Genomic DNA, 25,010 nt, shown 5'->3' on the forward strand with positions numbered 1-25,010 from the left:
AAACGTTCGTTAGAGAATGTCCTAGTCGACGTTCGTTTCTGACGTTCGGACGTAGACTTCGCGTCCATGAAACTCGAGACGTTTCGTCTGTGGTTTCGAGGGATGATATTCCTGTGACGTCAGTCTCTACGTGTCGTATTCATCTGTCGTTTTCGCTGAACCATGTCAGGATGTGTAGTAATTTGGAAATGTGATCATCGATGTAGTAATGGATGGTACGGTGGAAATAATTGTGGAACGTTGGCTGGAAATGCGTGAGATTCAAACGCGTTGCGTTGTTTCGAATGGAAGTCCGAGAAAATCCAAAATAAGCCTTTTCCAAAAAGAGATATTCATTAAAACGGAAACGTGATTGTACATAATTATTTGTTGTCGTTATATTTCTTTTGTTCTAAATAATTGTGTATAACATATTTCGAAGCTCGATGATATTAATATTGCTTATAAGTCGCTTCGTTATTTGAGAGATCTTTTCCTCCTATGGGATTCGAAATAATCGACGAATACTCGCATTTATTCATTTACTACGGTAACATTTTTCTAACTTACACGCGCTTCCACTAAAAATAGTCCGAGTCAAATAAATCTTTAAAGAAAAGAAGAAAGTACGTTTCACGTAAACGTCGGAAGGAAAAAGTTCATCATCGACGCCAGTCATGCAGAATAATCCCTAATAACACGAGAACGCCGGTGTCGGTCCGTTTGACACGTTTCCCGATGACCACCCCGAAGAAGCAGCCCCTTGGCCCGGCGTCTCCGCAAGGAGGGGCAGAAACCGAGAAACCGGTAAGGCCCGTGCCCTAAATTTCGCTCGATCGACTCGGTAGTTTCCAAGTGAAGTGATCGAGGTCCCCCCGTTGCTCCAAAAAAGGAAAAAAAAATGGATACAAGACGCGGTGGACGATGACCCTTCTGGAGGTCATCCGGAAGGGTCACTGATGTCCGACCAATGACCCGGCCCCGCCCTAACACTCCCGTGTACAATTATAAATGTATTAAACCCATCCCCTTTACAAGATAATATTTAAATCGTGGCGATGGGTTAAAGGACGAGCAGGCACGGTTCCAAAAACAGGGTTACGGAAGTACTTACGCCGTCGGGTCAGTTTTATTGCGTGAGTATTGGTGTTCCTCGAGGTCGGTAGCCTCGATTTTATTGCGTGTATTTTACGTTATAAATTCACCGACCGTCTTTACGCAACCCTTACCTGCGGAGGAGCGCGATAGAAGGAAGAAAAGGAAAGGATCCACGCGCGAACCTGAATCGATGGCGATTTGCATGGGACGAATTTTCGCGCGACCGGTGGTGATTCACCACGTGGTGGGCCTTCGGTTGGTTGCGTATTCGAGCGAAAGAGATATTTGTTTCATAGGAAACGTGGTTGTGAACGATGGATTTCGTGAGACTTTGCAGTAAGCAATTAAAATTAGGAATGATTTCGTTACGATAATATTCCATCTACCTCGAAGGACACTATACTATTCGATACGATCGAGTTGTTTCGATAAACGAGCCGCGATATCAGTCATACGATACGATGTACGAAACACACATTGATTATGCACTGTATAAACTTCACAGAGATTTAAGGTATTTGAAGAAGAAAAGAGAAGATAGAAACTATTTAAACGTTGAGACACGCCATTTAATTCGAACGATGGCCGGTAGCCGGTCTCATTTTCCGTATAATTTCTGAACGGTCGTATTTTTGCCACTGTGTTATAGCACCGTTTTATCGCTTGTATTTTCTGTCATAAATCCATCGGAGGACCCTCGACTTCGAAAGGGTCTCGGGGAACCAGGGCTTCGCGAACCCCTTCGTACAATGACCAACGCAGTTTGAAGAGAGATACGGGGTGATAAAAAGAATTTGGCCGAGAAGGGAAGGAGGAAAAGAAAGAGAAGAGGAGAGAAGGAGGCAACGGGCCAGGTCGCAGTCGGACAATGAGAAATTGCGTACATGTTGCGTGCCATCGTGCGTTTCGCGCGCAATAGAAACGCGCACTAAATCGTGCCAGGCGGCCTGTCGCGGTTTCTCGAGACTTAGACCTCGTGTACTTTCCCAACGGTCGCTTGGCACATTGATATTTTTCGTCCTGTTCAATTTCGTTTCGACTCGAACGTTACACTCGGTTCGGAAACGATTCTATCGTGGTGCAGCTTTTAATTTTTTCATCGATGTAAAGTTACGTGGGAATTTTAGAGATGGACTATCGAAGAATGTTTAATATTTTCGATATTAGTTTATGATAAATTTTGCACCATAGCGGAATTTAAAGAGCTACTCGTTTTTGTTGGAAACGTAAAAAGACGGAGTTTGCTTGGTTGCTGTGAAACTGGTTGATCGAAAGTTCTACTTCCAGTAGATAATATGGGTCAATGGTGATCCACGTGGCACTTATTGTTAGTGTTTCAAAGGATAAAGGTCAGTGTTAGATGGTATCAAAGAAAAACTGTAGGTTTCTATTAAAGGAATATAAGGTCACCCTTAAAATCTAAAATCGATCGATAGTTTATGTACTTGACTGCATATACTGTATATACCATATTTAGACATTTGTGAAATGTTAAAATTTCAAGCCAGAACGCTTAGTTCAAAGTGCCTCGACGGATAGAATTTGTCTTTTATTTTATACGAAGTAACTCGATTCGTAGATGCGAAGAAACGTCGTAAGAAACCGTGCAAAGTAATGTGTCCAAATTTGTTTTGACGCATTAACGACAAGGAAGGCGATCCAAAGGGAGGAAACGTTCTATAATTTTGGAAAATCGCTACGAGTGGAAATTGGGCACGATCTTCGCGTTTCTTTCCACTCGGCCTTGAAAAACGAGCAAACTTCCTAGCGGAAATTCCGTCTGGCGTGCAGACGAGTGAGCTAGCGGCAATTTCGAGCGGATTCCGCATTCGCAGCTCACCGCTTCCGGTTTCGTCTTTCCTGGTGCCGTTTCCTGCGAAATGGCCCGGCCAATCCGCGTGGCCGCCCTCGTCTACAGGAAAATCTAGTTGCCGTAGAAACTTCGTGCCTCTACCTGATACATCACAGACTTTCTTTCCGTGACCGCACGAACAAACGAACCTCGTCTCGAATTTACCTCAATAACAATGCTCCCTTTTCACTTGTAAGTTAACAGATATTTCTCGAACATTCTGTGTTTCCCGCGACAAAATCAGAGATTACGATGTTATTAATGGTGCTGTTATTTAAAGCAAGATACAAAAGATCCGTGAGTAAAGAAATACAATGTGATTTAAAAGGAAAGGGACGTTTTATTGATATTAGGACGCTCCATAAGTCTCGTCGAATTTTTATTAAAAAACCCCACACGGAATGATATTTTCTGTGCGAATTGACCTTTTACGAGACGAACGTCCGAAAACCGAGTAAATCCGATCGATTGAACGAATCGTTCGTTTCTATCCAATGCAATGGGCCACCGTCGAGTCCAGATAGAAGATAAGTGAACTTTCTGAGCTCCTGTCGCGTATCGATCCGAATTCCGATTCAATTTTCTACGCCCTCGACGCACACGACGGAACATTATGCATTAAACATGACGCATAACGCATACGCTGTGCTAATCCACAGACAGTATAAGCATATCAGCTTTGATACGAAAGTGCTTGATCGTGGACGTATCTACGACGAAAAGAGACATTTCGAAGAGTTCATGGACGATAGAGAAATTTTATGCGCGACGAAATTGTTTATTGCTAATTTTATAGAGGTGTTTGCTGATTGTAACAGCAATGTTTGTCTCTGTATCTTTGGCTGGTTTTGTAGAATTACATGTTAAATATTCGCTCGAACAACTTAAATTTAGCGCGCAACATTCAATTTATAGAACGCGACCCGCATAACAATTTCAACTAACACGGTGTATCATTTTCCTCCCTCGACATTCGACAAACTATCAATCACTTTCTCGCTCGCGGACCCATTTTTCCAACGGCACGTCGGACAACGCGTGTGTCGAGATGGCGCGTTTCCTGTTCTCCGTAACACAGCAGAGGAGACTGCGCGAAAACAATTTCACGAACGAGCGCGGCCATCAATTCCGATCACACGCGTGGTCGCGCGAATTTGCAAAACGATCGTCTGCTTGTACCGGTATACGTGCCCACCGATGCAAAAATTACGCTGTTCGATCGTCGTTTCCACAGTGATAGTTATTTATGCCGGAATCATGCAAATTTTAGTAGAGCGAGGAACCGACGAGCGCGATACCAGTCGCACATACACCGTTGTTCACAAGTAGAGATATTTGGACACGTCTGTTGAAAATACATAAAACATACTTTAAACGAAACTCTTTGACTTCTTTGACTTCTCTGATCTTCTTCCGGATAACCATATACGGTTAATATTAATTGGTATAAATAAAAAAGCGATATAATTGAAGCTGTATTAGCTTATAGCTGAATAAGTCGCTTTTAAATGTATCTGTTCAACATCGATGTTTTAGAGCAATGAAAATATCTGATTCTATAAAAACGCATCACATGCACGAGCCACTGTATAACAAACTTTGTTCTTACGATTCCCTCGCGCCTTTCGATCTTGCTAGAACGATGAAAAATATCGAAAATCTAAAGTGGCCTTAATTCGACGATTAAAAACGGTATAACAAAAGTATGCAAGACGTCCATATATTTATGAGCCGGTAGTGTATCTACGATGTGACGCGTAACAGGACGAGAAAGCGCGAAAGCGAGGCGCGATAGGCCGATCGCCAGCGGTAAAGTTTACCATAATAATTACACACATCGGTCGCGCCTATTACACGCGCGCGTAATAGGGCCAGACGAGAAATAACTATAATTTACGTGTATCACCTTATTCCGTATGCCGAGTACGGTCGTAAAGTATTTGTGCTGAGGCCCGGGCACCGTCGAAAATTATAATCAACCGCGAGTTATTTAAGTTAGCAATTTTATTTCGCTCCGTCTCTGTTCATCGCCGTGCGCGTCCTGTGGATATACGCGCACGCGGTTTCGGGGCTTCCATCGTCGGCCCCGAAGAAGACAGCGGCGGTCTGCTCTATTATTAGGCGTAATGGCCCGGGAAAACTTTCATTAACTTGTCCGATGCCTAATTCATGAGACGACCGGACTGCGATACCGTGTAATCCGCGCCTCCTACTTCGGGCCCGCTCCACAGGGAAAAAAGGATTCGAACCTTATTCGGGAAACGGTTTCGGCTAGGATGAAAAGAAAAAGAAATGGTTTCTGCGTTCACTTCCTATTCGAACGGTTTGAACGGAAAGTTGTGAAAGTCTGGGAATTTTTCATTTAGGCAAGCTTTTGATGAAAGGATAAACTTTGTTAACGTTGATTAACAGTATTTAAAAATACTGGAACGTTTGATATTAACGATAATAGAAGACGTGGTAGGTAATGCCGATAGTTGATATTAAAATCTTTATCTTAATAATATATTTATATATAGTTCCGTGTATTTAAAAAATGTACATTTATGTTTCAAACGTTAAAACACGATATAAAAATGAATCTATCAGAGAATATCAAATATAGAAGCTATTAGATTAGAATAATTTTATAATTGTCATAGTTAGAACTGAGAATAATATTTCGCATGTATATTTATACAGTAAGTCGCATCGTATTGTCGATTTTATTTCGAAGTAAAAGAGATACTTTAATTTAAAATCGTTTTGCCGCATTATTATTTACATTTCAATCGTTCACGGCTGACAAAAATCGCGATTTTTTATAGCAATGGCGATATAAGTATAAAAAGTATCATAAAATTAAAAGAATGTTTGATAATAACGCTTTCTTCTCTTCCTCTTCCTCATTCATAATAAATATTATATAAATACGGGTGTAATTATTAGTATCGAATTAGCAATTGTTTAATATTTTTTAATAACAGAAACAAATTAATAACAAATTTAAATTAATTCGTCTCGATAATAAAAAATCTAAAAAGAAAAGGTATTGCGCGATAGCGATTTGAAAAATTCTTGAACTATTCTTTTCCGCCACCTATGGATTGTCAAAAGAACCATTCAACCTGGAGAAGCAGGAAACGAATTCCGCATAACCTTACCTACTGAAAACATATCCCGTTACCGACACCATTTTCGTACCTGTCGTTTCCTTCCTTTTCCTATACCGATGCACAACAATTTTTATCCATCGGTATCGTAGAAAAAAATTCAGAAATTCTCTAATACATTTTCCTAGTCGTTAAAGTAGTTAAGTGTAAAGTATCCTTATCTCAACGTTCTTCGATCCATGCTTGAAATCCATGGTTCGGTTCGGTCAGCGTTTCGCTTTACAAACTTTCGTCCAATTGACCAATCGAAGATGGAAAACAAGCATCGATTACAAGGATCATTGTCGCTGGATAATAATGTCTAGAAAATTGGCCGGACGATCGTCTACAATCTCGAGGACGACGTTTTCTCACTGTAGAAAATGCCTACACGTAACCATGCACATTCACGTACAATGTATACACTTGTGGGGCTCTTATTATAGCGAAGAGTTGCAAAGCCTGGAGCGTTCGCCGGTGATTCGCGTGTAGGTATGCCAATTTCTGCTCGGAACAGGTCGCGTGAACACACTTGGCGGAAGGAAATGGACGAACGAAATGCAACGTGCAAAACGGTCTGAACACGTGTAAAAGTATAAATACTTTCTTTATTTTTAATTCATCGTTTTATAGCGAATCGCATTCCTTCTCCACAATGCCGCAATTTACGACAACCTTGTACGTAACTTACTTTAATCGTGTCTTCTAGCGATGTTCTATGCAACTTGTACTATGTTATTTCACTACTTAATGAGCTAACCTGCCTTGCAATTTCTCTTAAAAACTTTAGCAGATCGATTTTAAATCAATCGGAAGGAAAATTGTCCCAGGCGATCGTTTGGTTCCACGCATCGTTAAACCATAGTAATTTTATCTGTCATCTGATCGTCATCGTCTACTCTCGCGACTTTCCAAACCCATGCTTCTCGTCTCTGTTATCGTGCACATAGCCCTTGCGAATATTGTTTACTATGTTGCTAGTGAGGTCGTTTCCCACGTCAAAGGCTGAAACTGTACGATACCCTCGTTTTTACTCCAACGACCAAGCAGATATGCGTGCTAAGATTTTCCCTGTACGATGCACGCCACGCCACACACGGGGTAGCGTAATGAGAGGTTTGGCCGTCGAACAGAAATCGCGAGCGTGTCGTACAGAGATTGTTGCACGCGTGTATATACATGCCGATTTTCAAACGTATCACGAACCGTAATTTCCGAGTCACGACGAGTCACGGCTGGCAAACGATATACGCAGTTTGTCGAGAAATTGTAAGACGATGGTAGGGGATGGAAACTTCGTTCGAGGAACGAAGTCGCCAACGAAGAACGCCATAATTATTTTCTACCATGCGCGTGTCAACTTGCCGAGGCTTCGGGCATTTTGCACCAATTTCTCCATCGAGTCGAACAGTCGACCGTGGAAACGATCGAGGTTCTTAGCGAGTTGAGAAAATCTTGTACAATTTCTGGCTCTTTTATCGTTGATTAAAACGATCACGTCCCGTAATAACTGTGTTGTAAAACTTCGAATGAAACAAAGTGATTGTTAAAATTTTGCCTAATTTGCGATCTTACGTTTAGAATAATTTCGTATTGAAGTATAGATGAATCGACGAAATAAACTTTAAGGTCTCGACAAATATTCAATTTTTAGACTTAAAATAATTTTCTAATTAAGGTATTAAAGATAGATTCTTACTTCAAATGAAATAAAACGTGAATTTTCTTTTCTTTCTAGATATGTTATCAAAGATATTTGGTAATATTTCGTCGAAATCATTCGTTTCATATAAAATTAGTTTTGAAAACTATTCTAAGATAAGTAGTTAACAGATCTATTAAGCAATTATGGTTGCTATTCTTGGCACTTAACTACAGTTTTTTGACGAGCAAGCATTTGGTCGTGGAAACGTTCCGAGTTTTAACAGGTAGTGAAACTTGCTAGTCAAAGACGAGTTAATTAGCAAGTTGGTATTTATGTTCTTAGTATGCTGTGTAATTTTCAGTTGGATGAACAGCCGATCGTAGAAACGTCTGAAATTTCCAGTAACTCGTCAATTAAGTTTTTAGTTAAGCTTTAAGTATGTTTGAATATCGAGTCAGAAAATTGCCATTGCACATTTTACAAACATTTTTAAATATTGTACGACAGATATGTGGTATGTATTATTCGAGATTGGTAATACGGATTTTATTTATCAAAAATTCTTTAAAAATTATGATCCTGATTGTTATTTTACTCTGCTAATTAATCAGAGATGACACTTGATCTCGTTTGTCTAATTATGAAGTATATTGTTTGGATCCATCTGCTCAGATAATTGGCTGACTTTATTTTCATTCGAGAGCCAAATCTTTCGAACAAAATTATTAAAATATCTTTCATTTTCTACTCCCGTTTCCAAATTTTTTGAAAATAACTCTCTAAAAATGATCCCCAAATTTTCCATTAATCGATATTTTGGTAATCGTTCGATCCATTAATCAGTGTTCCGACAATCGAGCTTTCATTCTATTAAATTTTGTTTTAATCGATAATAATCTTACATTACAAGATTATAATTTTACTTGATAACACATATAAATCAAGTAGATGTTATAATTTTTAATAAATAATACTTTTGAAAATATGACTTTGCATAAACATTTGTAGTCTAATCATGACTACGAATTAAATGGAGTAAATGAAACTTCATGATAATCCTTATCTATTATTTACGTTTATTATAGATGTATATATTACATCAATCCTAATTACGATATTACGATGACATTACGATAAACACGTGTACGTCCAAGTGACTTCTAAATTCACACACGAAAACTTAGTTTATATTTTTACAATTTCAAGTACAAGAAACGTAACTAGTTATTATTCAAATGGACATGACGTGTACATAATAATTTTGCTAACGTCGACTTCCGTTAATGAATAAAACAGTCGCAAAAGTTACAATATTGAGCTCTATGTATATGTGTGAAATTAAACATAATTTTTCATTTATATATTCATTAATTTGTTATATAACGTAATAAATAGACGTTGTGGTTATATACACTTGCATCTCTTTTTTTCTTCCGTAAGACATTGTATAATATTATGCAAAACAGTTTTTACATTAGAAGTTAAGCGAGAAGATATATAGCTTTAATATTAAACAAAGGAGACTCTGATATTTATCAACATATCTGTTTAAAAATAACTTTATTATTAATGTATCTCTTTAATCGGTATTTGTCAGCCGTTCTTCATTCCGTCAACGAATAAAGAACAGAATTAATTAAACTCCAATTGAATGCGAGAAAAAAAATTAAATCTCGAATTTTGCAGTGACAGTATGATCAAGTAGTTAATTTTCTTTTTGCCCCTATACAACTTAGTTTTTACTCGTCCTTCATAAATACAATAAATCTTCGATTATTTCATGAAGCTCTAAAACACAACTTGACATGAAATGACATAAAATAATATAAGAGGTCATAAGATAACAGGTCATTACGAGATTATCGCTTCGTATATGTTTCATACTTTATACTTGATTATATATTTTTATATTATTATTATTATATTATATATTATCTACTTTAATCTATTTAAAATGAATATCCAAGATCTGATACTATTAAAACAATGTTTGCATTATCCTCAAACTAGATGTACGTGCATCATCAGTGTGTATGGCTTTATACGTACAAGTATAATAAGTCCAAACAACCGTTGTTTGAAGATTCGCGAAGAAAAATGCCGTGGGGTCTCGTTTTGGCAAATTTACAACCACGCAGAATATTTCAATCGGTTTATAAGCTCCCGGCTGGAAATATTCGCTTCGCTATTAAAGTTCTCACATTCTTTTAAACTTCTTACTACGGAAACTAAAGTGTTTGTTAATTGCATTATGTCAGCGATAGATGATTCAACAATAAATTTCTTAGGAGTGGGAACTTGCTGATTTTACATATATACCGTGACAGCCGACTATACAGAGATCATTTTATAAACATAGATCTTAAACAGATTTTCTCTTCTTCGGAAATGTGAATTAGATATCTGCTATTACATTATAGTGCTTGTGACAACTGAAGTATTCGTTTCATAGCAGTACGTACTGTATACCTCACTGTAAAACATACCGCAGAATTAAACTATTTGTTCTAATTTTCTATTATTTACTGACAATTTTCGTTCTTTGTTTTGTAAATTAAATTCAAATGTGACGCAACTCTGATTCGCGATTTTATGTATACTGTAATTTCTTACTTTTTTCCTTCTTTTCTGAATAATTTACTCAGTTTAATCGAACAATATTTTCTTAATTACACTGAAATTTCATTGTTTAGTCTTTTATTAACCCCTTGTCGTACTTTATCGAGTCAAACTCGCGGTGAAGATTTTGGACCAAACATAAATATCGCGAGTTTGACTCGCGTCCAGATACTTGGGCCAAACGTAAACATAATAAGCCCAGTTCGCGGACTGTTTTCTTGCTCGTTATCTGTTTAGCGCGCGTTGATGTCTATCGTTTGGGCCCGAGTTTCGTCGAACTAAATGGCACGGGAAGGGGTTAATAGCCATATACGTGGAAAAGAAAGCAGATTTCACCAAATCCGAACCATTATACAGATCAATCGCGGATACAGTCATTAGACTTACAATGACTTACAATGATACAGTCATTAGACTTAAAATGATTATTCTTGAGAAAATAATTTACATTCACCTTGCAACTTCCATTTGAATAAAGTATGTCTTTTCTAACGCTGTGTTTATTCAACATACCAAGAATTTATTAACTGATTAAATAATAGATAATTGCGTTCAGGGAAATAGCAGGGTTATACTAGTGCATTACGTCTCTTTTATAAAAACATCAGGAAAGACGTGACTATAATACTATTTGTAAGAACGAAATTAAACGTAAACAAAGATTTCTTTCGCACATATTAAATGGAACATTACAGCGAGTGCTATTCTTGAGATATTTATATATTCTGTGCGTTTCATACATTTTCATGCCTTTCAACTTCCCATGAATGCATGAAAATCTGTAGTTCACGAATGATTAATAAATACGAGTATTATTTTTTGACACTAACAACATGTTTTTTATCTGTCAGATTCATAGAAAATGGCTCTGTTAACGCCATACTGGGGACTGGATGGCATCCTAATCCTATCATCCCTAATGGTTTGCGCTTATCTGTTCGTGACTCGGAAATTCAACTACTGGTCGAAACGAGGCGTGAAAGAGCTTGCACCTACGCCCTTCGTAGGCAACTTCATGGACTGTATTCTGTCAAGGACATCAGCCTCAGAATTTGTCAGGGACCTGTACAATTACGGCGAAGGTTTACCTTTCTTGGGATTCTACATCTTCGACAAGCCTTACCTCTTAGTTCGTGATCCAGAACTCGTGAAGCACGTCCTAGTGAAGGACTTCAACTATTTCGCTGATAGATACGCGAGTGCAGATGAGAAAAATGATCGCCTTGGATATGCAAATGTGTTCATGATGAAAAATCCAGAATGGAAATCTCTCAGGGCAAAATTAACACCGATTTTTACCTCGGGCAAGTTGAAGAAAATGTTCGAGTTAATGCAGATTGTCGCTGACGACCTTGGAAAACATCTCGATTCGTTGCATTTGGAGGGTAAGCCGCATTTCATGAGAAACTGTTGCTCTATGGTGCGATGGACCTCAAATTTTAAATAATATATGTTTCAGGCGAAGGAAAAGTAATCGAATTCAAGGATATTTGCGCGAATTTCACTACCGATATGATCGGTAGCACTGCGTTTGGCTTAAAAGTAGATTCGTTGGAGAATCCAAAAGCACCGTTCCGTGAATATGGCAGGAAGATCTTCGATTATGATTTCTATCGTAACATGGAATTCCTTACTATATTCTTCTTCCCTGGATTAGTCAAGTATCTTAAACCGAAGTTCTTTGGAAAAAAAGCCACTAATTTCCTGCGATCTCTTTTCTGGGATGTGATCGAACAACGAGTCGGTTCGGGTCAAAAGAGGAACGATCTCATCGATTTGCTGATCGAGATGAGGGAGAAATACAGGAATGACGAAAGTCTGAAGGATTACAGTACGTATTTGTTGCAATGTTTTGCTATCGACTGTTGATGAAATTATTTAAGAATCGTCAGAAATCAGAAATTTCGAACAACATGCTCTGCGAATTACGATTTCATTCGTATTCTTATTTCTGTGAACTCCCAGTGAAACAGGCGAAAAATAACGTGACTGCTTCTTCCAATATAATTATATTCATGTTACAAATTGAAAATTGTGCCCAGATATCTATATTTGCTAATTTGCTTTGAAGTTCGTTTCCAATTGTACTAAATATATTAGATTGTTTTGCTGAACTCTTGCGTATGATTAATTTGCATGTCTCAGAATTCGAGGGCGACGATTTAGTATCACAAGCAGCCATATTTTTTACTGGTGGTTTCGAAACATCTTCTACTACCATGTCTTTCACACTGCACGAACTTGCAATGAATCAAGATGTACAGAAGACACTTAGGGCAGAGATTCACGATGCTCTGGCGAAAACTGATGGCAAAATCACATACGATATGGTACGGTAACTACAAAGATATTAACTTAGAAACACATGAGAGGAAAATGAATAATATATGAGGAATGTTATAACGTAATTATAAACATAATGATAAATATCATTTTTTCACAGCTTATGACGTTACCATATCTCGATATGGTTATTTCGGAAACTCTTCGTAAATATCCACCTCTAGCATTCTTGGATCGAGTCACTCTTGCCGATTACAAAATGCCTAATTCCGATCTGGTGCTAGAGAAAGGTACCCCAATATTTATTTCGATGATGGGTTCGCACTACGATCCGCGATATTTTCCAAATCCGGAAAAATACGATCCACTTCGATTTACCGACGAAGCCAAAAGTGCCAGGCCAAATTTCGTCTACTTTCCCTTTGGCGAGGGTCCCCACATCTGCATTGGTTAGTAAAATTTTTGTAAATATGTTCCAATATCATTAACGTTAGAACTATCGATGGCATAAGTATGAAAATAGCGTTAAATGAAATACATATATGTGTAGAAATTTATGCATTTGGGACATAGGTACATAAATGTCGTGATCAGTATTCGTTCCTTTAAACAGTTCCTATATTATTAACGATAAGGTATTTATCTTTTTACATAGGACGATTTACAATCGCTTCAATTAAGATTGACAATACGTAATGTCGGAGATCTTATTTACAACTAGCACTTTCTGACGGTAGTCACATGACTTTATGACTTTTATCAGTATATAATCATATAGTCACAAATATCTTTTATTTAACTTGCAAACAATCTTTACACGTGCACTTCACACGTGAAATCCTTACACTTTGAAACATCAGAATGTTTGCATGACTTGAATGTTCATTGCCTATTGAATGAAAAATGATATTCCAGGAAACAAGGCTAGATTTGACCTCTAAGTTATGCATATCTTCTAGTACACATATGTATCTCTCTTGTGCAATAGTTGTTTATCATGTAGAATATACTTATTTGCATATGATATTATTGCACAGATAAGATAGAAGTTTTTGCGCTGAAGGCATTTTTGCATATGCAATTGTTGGAAATTTACATATTGAATGTTAAATATCAAATATCACATGTATTAATGCATTTTGTGAATATCTATTTGTGAAATATTCATATATGTTGGAAAACTTTGTAATTGGATATTGCCATAATTTTTGGTACTTGTAATCGATTAAATTACCTGTTAACTTGTACCTCGTAAAATTTATTCGTAAAATATGACTGCTTTTATTATTACACTTTCTATCATTATGCAAGGGAATAATACCGATATATTGCTATTTGTAATTCGCAAAACTATATTGATAATACTTATTCAGTTATGCAAAAGGTCGTATTTTGTAATAATTGATAGTGGACGGATGATGAAATTACTTTAGACACGTATACTCAATGATATGCGAGAATATACTAGATAATATTTTTGTGCGTAATTCTGGATAACTAACACTTATATAAACCAAATACTCATCAGAAAATATAACTTTCTGTTTTGATAACATGATATGAAAAGACTCGTTCGTAACATAATTAAAAATTCATCCTCTTACAAATAAAGTAGAAAATTTGCACGTACATATAGAGAACATGTATTAAATAATTATGAAAAGTGCATTATTATATACGAACCTATGTATTAAGGAATCTGCACCTCTTTGCTTTCAAATCTCTTTTGACTCGAGAACGTGCATACGGTAAAATTAAACATCACCAGTTATATGCTGAGGTGACTTACAATTATAGAGGATGACTAGAAAATTTGAAAACAGGAGAATACAATGTAAGAGAACTTAATCTCCTTTGCTTACAACTACTTGAGGAGAAACTGACTGAATGTGAATAAATATTTAATAACACAATCTACCGCATTACCCACTAGACATAATAATTGCGTACAATTTACCACATTCTGCGATCAGACAAATTGATACAGTTTATGATTATTAGACAAATGGAATTTTACCGTAGCACACATTCCCGAATAGATAATTGATTATATTTCTATTCTTGTCACTGGCATTATAAGAAAGATGCAAGTAGCAACGTGTCTCTTTAAACATTCTGTTGGCTGTCACTTTTAATCTTAATCTTTCATTTTCCGTTCAGGTATGCGATTGGGACTCATGCAATCCAAACTTGGAGTCGTACAGGTATTGAAGGACTATGAAATTTCGCCTTGTGAGAAAACCAAATCCCCAGTGATCCTAGATGCCAAAGCACTCACCACGACAGCTTTAGGAGGATTATATCTTAACATTCGAAAAACTACCACTGCTGCTGGTTAAACGAAGTTAAAGCTTTACGAATCGCGTTATGCATTACAATTTTCTGCTTTGCTTGTGATAATTTATATATATTTTACTATTGGCGAAGCTCAACGAATGTCATAGTGATTTCCTTCTCGGGAGAAATGAATATTTAGATATCAAATATATTTTAAAATCGTAATCCTAAATACTTGAAAATTGTGATTTTAAATCTGTGAAAATAATGAAACTGATTTAGAATTAAATAATATTAAATAATACGAAATCTTGTTTCTGTAGTTTCTTTGTATTGTAATGGGAAGGAAGCATATTGCATGCAGAGGAAATAGAATTCTCTTTCACTTACGTTGTCACGTACATGTATTTGATTAATTCAGTTATTTTCACTTACAAACAAAAATAATCGGCCCGTAGGCCGTTACATGACTAGTGCATAACCACTAATTAATTTACGATAAGACATCGGATAGCTTTGTAATTAAAAATTTCCTTAATTTCTATTACAATTTAAAATTACTGATCATAGTTGATCATACAATTATCAGTTGACCTATAATTTTAAAATTTATTCGCAAAATATGACTGATTTGATTATTACATTTTATATCATGATGCAGCAGAATAATACTGATAAATCATTGCAGCTTGCACTTTATAGTTATATTTAGTACAGTAATATTTTAGTGACAATGCTTCTTCAATTATCCATAAAGTCGTTGGTTATAGGGTATAGTGTATGTTTAAGATATGCACTTTAGGTAGCTTTGCTCTAGGTTATGCTGCGAAATGATAAGAAATATTTGCGTGTAATTATAGCTTACTGACACTTTTACAATTCAAACTTTTGTCACAAAAGATAGCTTTCTGCTTTAGCGCGACGGTATGAAAAAACCGGTTTGTACCATCCGTAATTAAATATATAAGACAAAATTAAACATTACCGGTCACACGTTGAGATAAGTTAGAATTACAGAGGATGACTGGTAAATTTGAAAACGGAATACGGAAAACGGAATCTAACAGAAGTCTATCTTCTTTGTTTATCTACAACTAGTTAAGAAGAAACTGATTGAATGTGAAAAAATATTTAATCACACACTACACAGCATTATCTACTGGACATATTAACTAGGTACAGTTCACTATAATCTATTATCAAGCAAATTGGTACAAATTATGATTATTAGTCAAATGGAGTTCTACTGCGGCATATATTACCGAATGAATGACTGTTACCAAGATAATATTCTTGTTACTCGCATTATAAGAAATATATATATCCAATAAAATAAACAGTAATCGAATCTTTGCAGGGTAAACCAACATAGTGTAGTGAAAAATCCTACGCCCCCCAGAAATGTAAAAATTTTATGTACGGAGTCTATATGTCCTGTATCGCAAAAAAGAAACAATGCCCCTCGTGATCAACAGACGACTAGTATATATTATATTAATAACTGAATTGAAATAAAGGCAATTTAAGACATGAATCATATAAGTCATAATTTCCTGTACCGCCAAAGAGGGAAGTTCATTACTGGGTTTATTTGCCCTGCACCGTTTGGAAATAGGAGAGTGACACAAGGAAACTTTCTAATATTTATGCTGTTTTGCTTATGAAAATTCGATTCGACTGAGAAAATTGAGCATCCTATGCAATTTTTTCATTATACTTATTTTATAGAAGTGACTGATCGAAATATTCCTTTACAATAATAATGTATTAATCAAAATGTTGGTAATGTAGATAGAAATATTTTATGTAACAGTGAATTGGTTACAGCCGAGTTGTTAACCATACGAAAAATAAAATGATAACTTAGAAGAAAATATCTTCGCAGAAGTGACCAAAATTTGTATCATCTTCTCATTGCTAAATTTAATTGATCCTTAATCGCACTTTGTCAGCCAGTATGATACAGCGATAAATTTCTCAAGAGAGGGGAAATCGCAGACGTAACGTATATATTATCATAATCCACGATATAAATTAATAATTGGTATCTATTACATTATACGACTGAAGTATTCGTTTCATAGTGGTACGTACTATACATTTCAGTGTAAATCACACGACAAAATTAAGCTATTTGTTCTAATCCTCCATTATTTACAAATAATTTTCGTCCCTCGTTTTGTAACTTAAATATCGTAACGACTGTTATACTTGAGACATTTATGTATTATGTGCATTCTACTCTAGGCATTTTTTATTATATATGGCGGTCGCGATCCCCAAGATGCGAGCAAGGGCCTGGCCGAGGTGCAAGGCTTGCGATGAAAACCTGACATTGAATTTTGAGACGTACAGAGGGAAATTATGTACAAAATTAATGCCGAGATGAATGTCCTAATCGATATATCGCAAACCTTGCCACCGAGGTCTAAGCCTCCAAGTAGTCGCCGAGTGATCGTGCTGCGTATACCTCCTAAACATTCACCTGTTTTTACTTTGCGAACTCAGGGTGATATCGGTTGTTAGAAAAGAAGACATCCGAGTTGAATAAGAGGTATGCTGAGCTCGGAAAGAAATAGCATTTCCACTTATGATACTGCAAACTATCGTGTATTCGCAAATGTTTCATTCAGAAAAACATTTATATGAGAAGAGTTGGACGTTCTACTATTATACTATTGGATGAACTACCCGCCAATTATAGCAAAAAAGTATAATTATGCGCAGAAAAAAGTTGTTCGAAATGGTGACATCTATAACATATTTAAAAATCGCCGAAGGCAGAGACGAGACACTTTTTCTGCTATTTCGCTTTGGCTGTTCTATTAGCAAATTTTATGTAATAAAAAATAATTTTGTAACAATTCCTGCAGGATGAAAAACCTAATTGACTAAGAAGAGAAATAAGTTTCGCCCATGCAACTTTTGTATTATACAATTTTATGTAGATTATTAACAGTTATGATCAAAATATTCATACGATAGAAAGAAACTTTATAGTGCGTATATATTTTCTAGCGTATGAAAATTCGATTCTGTCACAAAACTTTAGTTTCCTATGTAATTTTTACATTGTATCATTTTGTGTAGGCCTTTACAAAAATTATATAATGTTCAGAATCTTGGTGCCGTGAGAGGGAATTGTCGTTGTAACATGTCTTCTAATGTGTGAAAACTAACCAGTGAATTGGTTATAACTGAGTTGTTAATAGAACATTAAACACGACTGATAACATTGAAAATATCTGAAAAATGAATACGTGGAAAATCTAATCTCAACTTGTACCATTATATAGAAGTCACGTGGCGACATCACTTTTATGACAAAGTAATCCTATCGTCATAGATATCGTTGATTCTATTTATAACCAATCCTTACACGCTTTTAAATATCACAATGTTTGCATAACCTGTTTGTCTAATAAATGTAAAATTGTAAATAATGTAATTAGAGAAATTGTAAACATTAGCACTTATTTAATAAGATTAGGTTTGATATCTATATATTCTTACGTATGTATCTCTGTTCTACTCAGTAATTTATCATGCGATAATACCATTGCACTGATAACTTATGAGTTCTAGGCTAAAGATATTTTAGCATATATATGTGGGTTTTGCAATTTTATAATTTATATGTTAAATTCTTTTTTATGTGTTAATATATTTTACGAATGTTTATTTATGAAATTTTATATATTTTAGAGAACTTTGTCATTGAAAGTTTCCACAATTTTTGTTACACCTCAAAATTACTGATTATGGGTGATTCTAGAAGTATAAGTTGACTTGTAACTTGTAAAATTTGTTCAAGAAACACGACTGCCTTTATTACTACATTTCCTATCCATTATGCAGGAGAATAATTCTGAATCATTGCAACTAGCAATTTTCACAATTTCACTAACAACACTTTTTCAATCATCCAAAATATCATTGGGTATAACAGACGATATAGTGGATATCCACTAGGATATCCACGTCATACGTTAGATATATTCTAGGTCATATTGAAAGATGGTAGAAATTATTTTTGCGCGTAACTTTGTATATTATTGACGTTTATATAACCCGAACTCTTATCATGAGAGATGGTTTCGCACACTGTGAAAAGACTTGTACGTATCATCCGTAAGTAAATAAATAAAGCAAAATTAAATAATCCCGATTAAAAGCTACGATTTCGTATCATGGATGAGTGGAAAATTTGAAAACGCTATACAATTTAGCAGAATTTTATCTTCCTTGTTCACCGCTGATTAAGAAGAAACAGATTGAATGTGAATACATATTCAACAACACATTGCATTGCATAACCTTCTATACATAATAACTGGGTACTGTTCACTACATTCTGCGAACAGACATATTGATACAGTTCATGATTATTAAAGAAATGAAATTCGTCTGTGGTATACCTTACTCAAATTATAAGAAATTCATATATCCAACAAAATAAACAGTAATTGAGCGTTTGCAGGATAAACCAACATAGTGCAGTGAAAAATCCTACGGAGCTCAGAAATGTAAAGATTTTAATGTACAGAGCCTATATGTCTCGTATCGCAAAAAAATGGAACAATGCTCCTCGTGATCAATAGATGACTACTATATATTATATTAATAATTGAATTGAGATAAAGGCGATTTGAGTCAGATATCATATAAGTCATTATTTCCTATACCGCCAAGGAGGAAAGTCTATTACGTAGCTTACTTGTCCCGCATCTTCTGGAAATAGGAGAGTGATGGAAGGAAACTTCCCAATATCTATACTGTTTTGCTTGTGAAAGTTCGTTTCAACTGAGAAAATTAAGCTTTCTATGTTATTTTTTTATTGTATTATTTTATAGAAGTGACGCATCGAAATATTCCTTTACAATAATTGTGTCTTTGAAAAAAATATCTTAGTTGATAAGATGAAAATTGTTATTATCTTCTTGATGCTTAAGTCTGATATAAAAATTCAATCGATCTCTAATTGTACTTTGTCTGCCAGTGATAATGCAACGGTAAAGTTTTCAAGAGAGGGGAGATTACATATGAGACATATAAGCAACCACTGCCGACGATACGAAGCTCATTCAAATAAAGTGCGTTGCAAATTTCAGAAATGTTCTCTCATTTTGTGCAAATCTGAATTTGGTATCTGTTACATTATAGTGGTTGTGACGACTGAAGTATTCGTTTCATAGTGGTATATTATATTTAGTGGTACTGTATATTTCACTGTAAAACATACGGCAGAATTAAGCTATTTCTTCTAATCTTCTATCATTTACGAATAATTCTCGTTCTTTATTTTGAAAATTAAATTCAAATGTGACGCAACTCTGATTCGTGTTGTTATGTATACTGTAATTTGTTATCTTTTCCTTCTTTTCTGAATAATTTACTCAACTTTAATCCAATAGTATTTCGTTAATTACACTAAAATTTTACTGTTTCTTCTTTCATTAATCGGCATTTTCGTGGACAAGAAGGCAGATTCCATCAAATCCGAACGATCATGTAGATCAATCACGGATACAATCATTAAGTTTTCACTGAAATGATTATTCTTGAGAAAATAATTTACATTTACCTTCCAACTATTCTTCCATTTGAACAACTACTTCCATCGCATAGAATATAGTTTTCTTAAATGGTATTCCTTTTCTAATATTCTCCGCTCCTTGGTGAAAACTCTAATCTTGAATCATTCTACGCGAGACCCCAGAATATTCAACATTCTGTGTCAGCAAATTACTCGCTTATTAAATAATAATAACAATTGTATCCAAAAAGAAAACCGGTTCAACTATTATATTTCATCTTCTTTATAACAAGATTAGAAAAGGGATCCTATTAGATTAATAATTGACAAAGTAAGTTTTGTCGTAGGTCAACAAACATATTTCATTTATTATATATTAACAGATCTCCAGATATTTGTGCATTTTTGTATTTTTATGAATGAAATTAAACACAAATAATGATTTATTTCACCCTCATTAAATAAAATATCATAACAATTGTTTTACTTGAAACATTCATGTATTATGATGAGGCACAAGAGGTACAAGAGGCTGGCCGAAGTACAAGGAGTGCGATGAAAACGTGACTTCGAGTTTTGAGACACACCACGGGAAATTATTTACAACATTATCTAGTTGCCAATATGAATGTCCCAATCGACGTATCGTACACCTTGTCACCGAGGTCCAAGCCTCCAAATAGTCGCTACGGTACCCCGTTTTACTCGGGACGGTATCGATTTTTGGGAAAAAGGACACCAAACTTGAATGACACGCTGTCTACATTCCCCACAACTTAAGAGGTATGCTGAGCCCGGAAAGAAATAGCATTTCCACTTATGATACTGCAAACTATCGTGTATTCGCAAATGTTTCATTCAGAAAAACATTTATATGAGAAGAGTTGAACGTTCTGTAAATAACGATGTATCTTCCCGTTCCGAGAAATACGTTGCTCATTTTACCAAATATATTATTATCGTCATTAAACCGAACATCACACACTTTCCATATTCTACACCATCTTCCTACTACACTTTCTATACTTTTACATTATCCTCAAATGCATAAAAATCCGCAATCCAATAATTGTTGATAATTATTGTCTTTCGGGACTAACGAAAGCATTTTTCCTTATCAGACTGATTCAAAATGGCATTGATAACGCCATACTGGGGTCTGGATGGTATCCTGATTGTGTCGTCACTGATGGTTGCCGCTTATTTGTTCGTGACTCGGAAATTCAACTACTGGTCGAAACGAGGCGTGAAAGAGCTTCCTCCTACGCCCTTCGTAGGTAACTTCATGGATTGTCTTCTGTCAAGGACATCAGCCTCAGAATTTGTCAGAGACCTATATGAACACGGCGAAGGTTTACCTTTCTTGGGATTCTATATCTTCGATAAACCTTACCTGTTAATTCGCGATCCACAACTCGTGAAGCACGTCCTGGTGAAGGACTTCAGCTATTTCGCTGATAGATACGCGAGTGGAGATGAGAAAAATGATCGTCTTGGATACGCAAATGTGTTCTTGATGAAAAATCCAGGATGGAAATCTCTCAGGGCAAAATTGACGCCGATTTTTACCTCGGGCAAGTTGAAGAAAATGTTCGAGTTAATGCTGGCGGTCGCCGACGACCTTGGAACACATCTCGATTCGTTGCATTTGAAGGGTAAGCCGCATTTCTAGTGCATTTAGGTAATAACAGATTAACCATGAGAAACTGTTGTTAGTTCAATATATATTTTTAAAACAATAATTCTTATTTAATAGAAATGTTTAACAAAATGAAAAGTCAATTCTCTCGATGCGAGAGGCTTCAAATTTTGCAACAATTGTTTCTTGATTAAAAATGCAACAATGGAAATCTAATATCTGTTTTAGGCGATGGAAAAGTAATCGAGTTCAAGGATATTTGCGCGAATTTCACCACCGATATGATCGGTAGCACTGCTTTCGGCTTAAAAGTAGGTTCGTTGGAGAATTCAAAAGCACCGTTCCGTGAATGTGGCAGGAAGGTCTTCGATTATGATTTCTATCGTAACATGGAATTCCTTATTATATTCTTCATCCCTGGATTAGTTAAGTATCTTAAACCGAAGTTCTTTGGAAAAAAGGCCACTAACTTCCTCCGATCTGTTTTCTGGGATGTGATTGAACAACGAGTAGATTCGGGTCAAAAGAGGAATGATGTCATCGATTTACTGATCGAGATGAGGGAGAAATACAAGAACGACGAAAGTCTGAAGCATTACAGTATGTATTTGCTGCAATTTCTATTAATGAAATCATTTATTTATTTATTTATTATTTATTTGTATCCAAAATCAGAAATTTCGAACAAGCTCTGTGATGATATTACGATTTTATCCACATCCTTATTTCGTGAACTCCTTCAAACACAATTGTATTCACGTTACAAATTGAAAATTGAGCCGAAATATAAATATATTGAATATATCAGATCGTTTTCCTGAACTTTTGCAATGAACTTTAATTTGCATGTCTCAGAATTCGAGGGTGACGATTTAGTATCACAAGCGGCCATATTTTTTACTGCTGGTTTCGAAACATCTTCTACCACCATGTCTTTCACACTGCACGAAGTTGCATTGAACCCAGATATACAGAAGAGACTTAGGGCAGAGATTCACGATGCTCTAGAGAAAACTGGTGGCAAAATCACGTATGAGATGGTACGGTAATAAAAAAAAATGTTATATTAGAAACACGAGATAGGCATATGAGTGGTATGTGAAAAAGGTTGTAATATAATTGTAAACATACTAAGAAATATAATGTTTCACAGATTATGACGTTACCATATCTTGATATGGTTATTTCGGAAACTCTTCGTAAATATCCACCTTTAGCATTCTTGGATCGAGTCACTGTTGCCGATTACAAAGTGCCTAATTCCGATCTGGTGCTAGAGAAAGGTACCCCAATATTTATTTCGATGATGGGTTCGCACTATGATCCGCGATATTTTCCAAATCCGGAAAAATACGATCCACTCAGATTCACCGAGGAAGCCAAAAATTCCAGGCCAGATTTTGTATACTTTCCTTTCGGCGAAGGACCCCACATCTGCATTGGTTAGTAAAATTTTTCAAAAGATTTTCTTACATCTTTAACGTTAGATCTATCAATGGCAAAAATACGGAAGCAGTGTTAAAGGAGTCGAAGTGAAATACATATATGTACAAACATACGTATTACAAGGACATATATTTCAAGAGTATTCTTTCTTTAAAAGATATCTATTTTGCCAAGGATGATGTATGTATTTTTGTCCCAGAACAATTTGCAATCAGTTTCATTAAGATATATAAAACATTGTAAGTGGAAATCTTAATCTCAACCTTCACGAATCTCGCGGTAATCACTTGACAACAACTTTTATTGTTATGAAGAGATAACCATATCGTCATAGATATCGTTCACTGCACTTGACAATTATCTTTACACGGCTCTAAATCTCATTGTGTTCATGACCTACCAGTCCATAATCTAATAAGTATGTAAAATTATAACTAATATGATTTAAAAAATTCAAGAATACAATAGCAGTTACAAACTACTCGAAAGAGTCGTTCGTATTATACGTAATTAAAAATTCTTTCTCTCACGAATGTGGTAGAAAATTTACGCGTTCCAGTACCAATTCGTATCTTTCAACTTCCTGTTGGCCGTCACTTTTAATTTTACTCACGATAATTTCTCTCTTTCACTCTTCGTTTTAGGTATGCGATTGGGACTCATGCAATCCAAACTTGGAGTCGTACAGGTATTGAAGGACTATGAAGTTTCGCCTTGTGAAAAAACCAAAACTCCAATAGTTCTAGATCCCAAAGCACTCACCACGACAGCTTTAGGAGGATTATATCTGAACATTCGAAAAACTACCACTGCTGCTGGCTAAAGTTTTACAAATCGCTTGTGATAATTTAAATATATTTTACTATTGGCGAAATTCAACAAAAGACATCGTTATTTCTTTCTCAGGAGAAATGAATATTTAGATATTAAATACGCTTTAGAATCGCAATCCTAAATACTTGAAAATTGTGATTTCAAATATCTGAAAATAACGATACTTATTTAGTATTAAATAATATTAAATAATACGAAATTTTGTTTCTGTAAATTTTCTGTATCGTAATGGGAAGGAAGCATATTACATACAGAGGAAATAGTTCTCTTTCACTTATGTTGTCATGTTCAAGGTTAAACAATTCAATATTGTGCTCTCTTTAAAAGATATCTATTTTTTAACCATACGGTATATATGTTTTACGTAGATCAATGTGTAATCAGATTAATTAAGTTATATAAGTAAGTGTATTTTCGAGCTATCGCGGGGAGTCACGGTCGCGAGAAAACGCGTCAATGGAAGTCGTAAATTCCCGTTATTCGGTGTGGCTGTGGTTTTTGAGCAAAGAAAACGGATTGCTTATACTTTTCGTTAGTAAACGATCTGTGATGTCCATTGGTTAGTCGATATTATGAATGATGAGAGGGGACGGAACCTCCTACCAATGTTACTAGTTGATGTCTTTGTTTAAGGGAAAATCCGGATTTCCCGTTGGGTAAATCTCCGCTTT

The 25,010-nt window shown here is 35.6% G+C and overlaps 2 protein-coding genes across 4 annotated transcripts; both read left to right on the top strand.

Annotated features, from left to right (window-relative positions):
• Positions 1–10,025: 10,025 nt before the first annotated feature.
• Positions 10,026–16,418, top strand: LOC100642936 (cytochrome P450 6k1). The gene is made up of 6 exons (XM_012314843.3): positions 10,026–10,159; positions 11,176–11,709; positions 11,784–12,155; positions 12,470–12,654; positions 12,768–13,056; positions 14,768–16,418. Exons 2-6 carry the CDS (start codon positions 11,187–11,189, stop codon positions 14,944–14,946), a joined length of 1,548 nt encoding a protein of 515 aa, XP_012170233.1. The 5' UTR covers positions 10,026–10,159; positions 11,176–11,186; the 3' UTR covers positions 14,947–16,418.
• Positions 16,419–19,941: 3,523 nt separating this feature from the next.
• Positions 19,942–24,389, top strand: LOC105666343 (cytochrome P450 6k1). 3 transcript variants are annotated; one of them, XM_048410992.1, is made up of 6 exons: positions 19,942–20,098; positions 21,542–22,075; positions 22,288–22,659; positions 22,915–23,099; positions 23,213–23,501; positions 24,150–24,389. In XM_048410992.1, the coding sequence occupies exons 2-6, from the start codon at positions 21,553–21,555 to the stop codon at positions 24,326–24,328; spliced, it is 1,548 nt and encodes a 515-aa protein (XP_048266949.1). In that variant the 5' UTR covers positions 19,942–20,098; positions 21,542–21,552; the 3' UTR covers positions 24,329–24,389. The 3 variants fall into 3 exon arrangements, with proteins under 3 accessions (XP_048266949.1, XP_048266950.1, XP_048266951.1); XM_048410993.1 differs by having other exon boundaries at positions 19,964–20,081; XM_048410994.1 differs by lacking the exon at positions 19,942–20,098 and adding an exon at positions 20,935–21,203.
• Positions 24,390–25,010: the final 621 nt, after the last annotated feature.

Source organism: Bombus terrestris, chromosome 12 (genome assembly GCF_910591885.1).
Source record: "Bombus terrestris chromosome 12, iyBomTerr1.2, whole genome shotgun sequence".
Taxonomy (NCBI): domain Eukaryota; kingdom Metazoa; phylum Arthropoda; class Insecta; order Hymenoptera; family Apidae; genus Bombus; species Bombus terrestris.

Excerpts from the sequence above, each read along its gene's own strand:
- LOC105666343 (XM_048410992.1), top strand. The coding sequence starts at position 21,553 with ATGGCATTGATAACGCCATACTGGGGTCTGGATGGTATCCTGATTGTG. Across the intron at positions 22,076-22,287 it reads CGATTCGTTGCATTTGAAGG|GCGATGGAAAAGTAATCGAG; the intron begins GTAAGCCGCATT and ends TATCTGTTTTAG. Across the intron at positions 23,100-23,212 it reads GCAAAATCACGTATGAGATG|ATTATGACGTTACCATATCT; the intron begins GTACGGTAATAA and ends AATGTTTCACAG.
- LOC100642936 (XM_012314843.3), top strand. The coding sequence starts at position 11,187 with ATGGCTCTGTTAACGCCATACTGGGGACTGGATGGCATCCTAATCCTA. Across the intron at positions 12,156-12,469 it reads CGAAAGTCTGAAGGATTACA|AATTCGAGGGCGACGATTTA; the intron begins GTACGTATTTGT and ends TGCATGTCTCAG. Across the intron at positions 12,655-12,767 it reads GCAAAATCACATACGATATG|CTTATGACGTTACCATATCT; the intron begins GTACGGTAACTA and ends ATTTTTTCACAG.